The sequence below is a fragment of the Symphalangus syndactylus genome, chromosome 19, assembly GCF_028878055.3.
Source record: "Symphalangus syndactylus isolate Jambi chromosome 19, NHGRI_mSymSyn1-v2.1_pri, whole genome shotgun sequence".
NCBI lineage: Eukaryota > Metazoa > Chordata > Mammalia > Primates > Hylobatidae > Symphalangus > Symphalangus syndactylus.
The window spans coordinates 40,335,822-40,340,962 of record NC_072434.2 but is presented as its reverse complement, the minus strand read 5'-3'; the positions used below and the strand labels follow the sequence as shown (position 1 = coordinate 40,340,962).

The window sequence follows — 5,141 nt, the reverse complement described above, 5'->3', positions numbered from 1 at the left end:
CTATGAGAATTTTTCTGGAGGAGGACTTCTTGGTGGAAGTGGTGCAGGAAATTTATGGCTGAGTGTAGAATGACACTGTGTAGTAAAAATGTGACTGCCAATGGGTTTTGTAGAGAGCGTTATTTCGAAAGGCTCAAGTGTAGGATATAGTAAATCCGGATGTAGTAAACTGCTGCTGGGGCTAGTGGTGGTTAAACAAGTAGAAAAACACTTTGCTTTGTCTAGATTAGAGGTCAGGAGTAAGAGATGTGGTGGCATTTAGTGAAAGTTTGGTTTATGGAGACTTGAAAAACTATGATGTAAACAGTTTTAATTTTCACTTTATGTGCAGAATTTGAAACTGTGCTAATCCACCAAAGTTAAAAATACATGTGAGCTTCTTACTTCAATCAGGTGAGTTAAGTGAATGGTACTCTATCTGTTTACATTGTTTCACCTTAGCTGGCCAACAGAAATACCCATCACTGCAATCTTGATTTGTGAGAAGTCTTTATTCCTTAGGTAAAAACCGGGCCAGGCAGCTGGTGAGGGCATCACTGCTGGGCTCCACCCTCCTCCTTTCAGAGGCCTCCCTTTGATTGTTTTCTTCCCGCTATGGATATTTCTTGGCCACATTCCTACCCCTTTGGGCCTCTTCCTCCTCTCCCACTTAACTCCATCTGTGCCTCCTCTTCAGGTTTCTCTCTCCCTATCTACTCAGCAATCTGAGGCCCAGCTACAGGGACAACAGTCGGGGCCAATTACTGTCCTTCAGGGCCATTCCCTTCACTGGGGACCAAAGAGGGTGCCATGTTCGTGGTTAAGGACCCCACAGGAGGAAGATGAGGTGGACGACGTGCCAGCCACTGTAGGCCCCGTCTCAGGGGGAGCTCTTTGGAAGGAGGAGAGCCTGGTCCTCTTTCTCTGACTGCTCCACTTCCTGTAGCAACTTGTAGAGGGGTCCTGGAGTGCTTGCATAATACGGAGCTTCTTTGGGCCCAGTCAGCTTCAAGCTGGGTCTGAAACAATGATACCAAAAGGAAGAGAAGCCATAGATTCCCAACAGGAATGAGGCATCGATCATCACATGCCAGCAGAAGAAGGTGGTGACAAACATGATGTCACTGATGTCATCGTCCTGCCATGGATAGCCAGAGACAGGTCTGTATAGAATAAAGCCTGCCTGCATCAGCCAGGAGCCCATCATCAGGATCAGAAAGGTCTCCATCAGCTGGAGATGACACATGTTGGGAGCCCACAGCTCTGCAGTCAACACCAGCAACAGCAGGAACACCACCAAGATGAGCAGAGAATGAACGTGCAGCTCCACCCCTTCTGAGTCTTTAACATGTGACACCATCAGCAGCAGGAGCTCGTAGATGATCAGGACCTGGGTACCTTTCTCTAGGCCCACACACCTCTGAGGCAGCATGTTCTTGCTCATGAAGTCCACACAGCCATTGAGAGTCAGGAGGATGAACACGGTGAGTGCTGCCACTCTTTGGGGTACATGAACCTTGATGGCACCTGCTTGCTCATTAGCACCATCCCGCCATCAAGACAGAAGACCACATAAAATGTTAAGAGGGAGCCAGTCACTATCTTTAGTAATCCTCCATAGGCTATTTTCCACAGCCTGGCACATCTTTGCTTATTCCTGGGAGGGCACAAAGGATACAGGAGACAACCTTTGAGTATCATGCCCTTGGAGACCACTGTGGCCTGATATAGTCTATAAGAGAAAAGAAATAGCCCCAGGTAAAAATGACCAATGAACTTTCCCATGGAATAGAGGCCTGTCTGACTGAAGCATGAAGAACAATACTCAGGACCTCTCTGCTCTCCTCTCCCTCACAGGCCTTTTGAGTTTTGGGTCTATATATACCTACTTTTATCATCTGCCTCTGCCCACTGCTGTCTCACAGAATGGAAAGTTCTGGGCAGGAGCCTAGGTTTTTAGTGAGGTGGGTCTCATTGTTCCATTTCATTCCAGTACACTGGGAACTAATCGAGTTCTGCCAAAGTAGAAACATAAATATTTTTTAGTATGCACCTGTGGGCATTTGTGCTCTCAGGAGCTCTGCTTTTGGGCCCCTGAGGACCTTCTGGTCACACTTGTCCCTCTCTCTCATGGCTTGCTTCCTTCTGCCCCTGTTCAATGCTCAGAGTAGGAAAAGAGAGGTGCCTGAGCACGGAGATTATCCAGAGAAGACCTGGGTTACTCACAAACCTTAATGCATCCTTTAAGACTCCTTACTTGGACAGGCATGGTGACTCAAGCCTGTAATCCCAGCACTTTGGGAGGCCAAGGCAGATCTTGAGGTCAGGAGTTAGAGATCAGCCTGGCCAACATGGTGAAATCCCATCTCCACTAAAAATACAAAAACTAGTTGGGCATGGTAAAGAGTGCCTGTAATCCCAGCTACTCGGAAGGCTGAGGTAGGAGAATTACTTGAACTCGGGAGGCGGAGGTTGCAGTGAGCCAAGATCATGTCACTACACTCCAGCCTGGGTGACAGAGCGAGACTGTCTCAAAAAAAAAAGACTCCTTACTCATATGTTGGGTCATATACTAAGAGCAAATACATTCTTCCCAGACATAAAAGTTTATAAACATTTGGATGTGTGCTCATATATAGATACTGAGCTCTTGTCCTCTTCATTCTTCTGTAACAGTTTTTGGGGATCACAAAGAAAGCCACTCAATTGCCCCAAATTATCTTTCCACAGAACAGTAGATGAACGTAAAATGTCACCTTTTGAGATCAACTTTGGAATGTTAAGGTGTAATTTTTTATTAAAATGCAGATATGTTGAGATAAGTAGATCCAACAAGCTGCTTATATTTTAATGTGAATTAGGTCCTCAACTTTATTCTCTCTTTAATTATCATTTACTATGTGTCTAACACATATAGGCAGAAAGAGTTCTAGGCACTAGGTAGCAGCCAGATGCATATGAGGGGTTGCATCCAAGGCAAGAGTCTTCATTTATTTATTTTTATTTTTATTTTTAGACAGTGTCTCACTCTCTTGCCCAGGTTGCAGTGCAGTGGCTTGATGACGGCTCACAGCAGCCTCAACCTCCTGAGCTCAATCAACCCTCCTGCCTCAGCTGCTGAGTAGCTGGGACAACAGACATGAGCCACCACATCCAGCTATTTTTTGTAGAGATGAGGTCTCACTATGTTGTCCAGGCTGGGTCTCAAACTCCTGGGCTCAAGTGATCCACCCACCTCAGCCTCCCAAATTGCTGGAATTACAGGCGTGAGCCACCGTACCTGGCCCCATTTATTTATTTCTTCATTATTTTTTATTTTTTAAAATGAAAGCACATTTATTAAGAAAGCAAAGGAATAAAAGACTGGCTACTCCATAGGCAAAGCAGCCCCCATTCATTTTTTTAATAAAAATTAATGTCTGTATAGCCCCTCCTTATCCATGAGTGATACTTTCTAAGACTCCCAGTGGATGCCTGAAACCTGGGATAGGTTAGTACTGAACCCTGCATATACTGGTTTCCCCATACATATATACATACCTATAATAAAGTTTAGTTTACAAATTAGGCACAGCAAGAGATTAGTAATAATAACTCAAAATAAAATAGAACAATTATAAAATGATGCTGAAATTAAAGTTGTGTGAATGTAATTTCTCTCTCTCTCAAAATACTATAATATTTTCAGACTGCAGTTAACTGTGAGTAACTGAAACCTAAGAACATGAAACTGCAGGTAAGGGGGGACTACTGTATTTAAAGTGTACTACATTTTTTTTTGGTTTTGTTTTTTGTTTTGAGACTGAGTCTCTTTCTGTTGCCCAGGCTGGAGTGCATTGGCACAATCTCAGCTCACTGCAACCTCTGCCTGCCAGGTTCAAGCAATTCTCCTGACTCAGCATCCCGAATAGTTGGGACTACAGGTGCATGCCACCACACCGCTTAAATTTTCTATACTTTAGTAGAGACGGGGTTTCACTACATTGGTCAGGTCGGTCTCAAACTCCTGACCTAAAGCGATCTACCCGTTGGCCTCTCAAAGTGATGGGATTACAACCATGAGCCACCGCGCTGGCTGAGGTTCATCCATATTGTTGCAAACAGCAGGACCTCCTTCTTTTTTAAGGCTGAATAATATACCATTATATATGTGTTTCTTTACTTATCCATCTGTTGGTGGATCCATCTGGGCTCAAGTGATCCACCCTCCTCAGCCTCCCAAAGTACTGTGATTACAGGCATGAGCCACCGTACCTGGCCCCAACTTAGGTTGTTTCTGTATCTTGATTATTGTAACATAAGAGTGCAGATACCTCTTTGAGATACTGATTTCATTTAATTTGGATATATACCAAGGAGTGGGATTGCTGGATCATATGATAGTCCTTTTTTAATTTTTTGAGAAACTTCCATACTGTTTTTCATAATGGCTGAACCAATTTACATTTCCACCATATTGTACAAGGGTTACCTTTTCTCCACATCTTCAGAAATACTCATTATCTTGTGTCTTTTTTATTATAGCTCTTCTAAGATGTGAAGTGATATCTCCTTGTGATTTTTGTTTGCATTTTTCTGTGATTGGTGATGTTGAGCACCTTTTAACATACCCACTGGCCATTTTTATGTCTTCTTTGGAAAAATGTCCAGAAATGCAGGTTCTTTACTCATTTTTATTTTTTTTTTTATTTTTTATTTTTTTATTTGAGACGGAGCCTGGCTCTGTCCCCCAGGCTGGAGTGCAGTGGCGCGATCTCGGCTCACTGCAAGCTCTGCCTCCCTGGTTCATGCCATTCTCCTGCCTCAGCCCCCCGAGTAGCTGGGACTACAGGCGCCCCCCACCACGCCCGGCTAATTTTTTTTGTATTTTTAGTAAAGACAGGGTTTCACCATGTTAGCCAGGATGGTCTCAATCTCCTGACCTCATGATCCGCCCACCTCAACCTCCCAAAGTGCTGGGATTACAGGCGTGACCCACCGTGCCCGGCTCTTTACTCATTTTTAAACTGGGTTATTTGTTTTGATGTTTTGAGTTGGGACTACATTTAACCAAGAAGGCGAAAGATCTGTATGCTGAAAACTATAAAACATTGAAGAAAGAAATAGAAGAAGACACAAATAAATGGAAAAATATCCCATACTCATGGATTGGAAGAATTAAA

At 43.8% G+C, this 5,141-nt stretch overlaps 1 protein-coding gene across 1 annotated transcript; it reads right to left on the bottom strand.

The window, feature by feature from the left end:
* Positions 1 to 859: 859 nt before the first annotated feature.
* LOC129458098 (transmembrane epididymal protein 1-like) lies at positions 860 to 1,680 on the bottom strand. Its single transcript, XM_055233666.1, is given in 2 exon segments — positions 860 to 1,467; positions 1,470 to 1,680. Coding segments are annotated over 2 exon segments (819 nt in total).
* Positions 1,681 to 5,141: the final 3,461 nt, after the last annotated feature.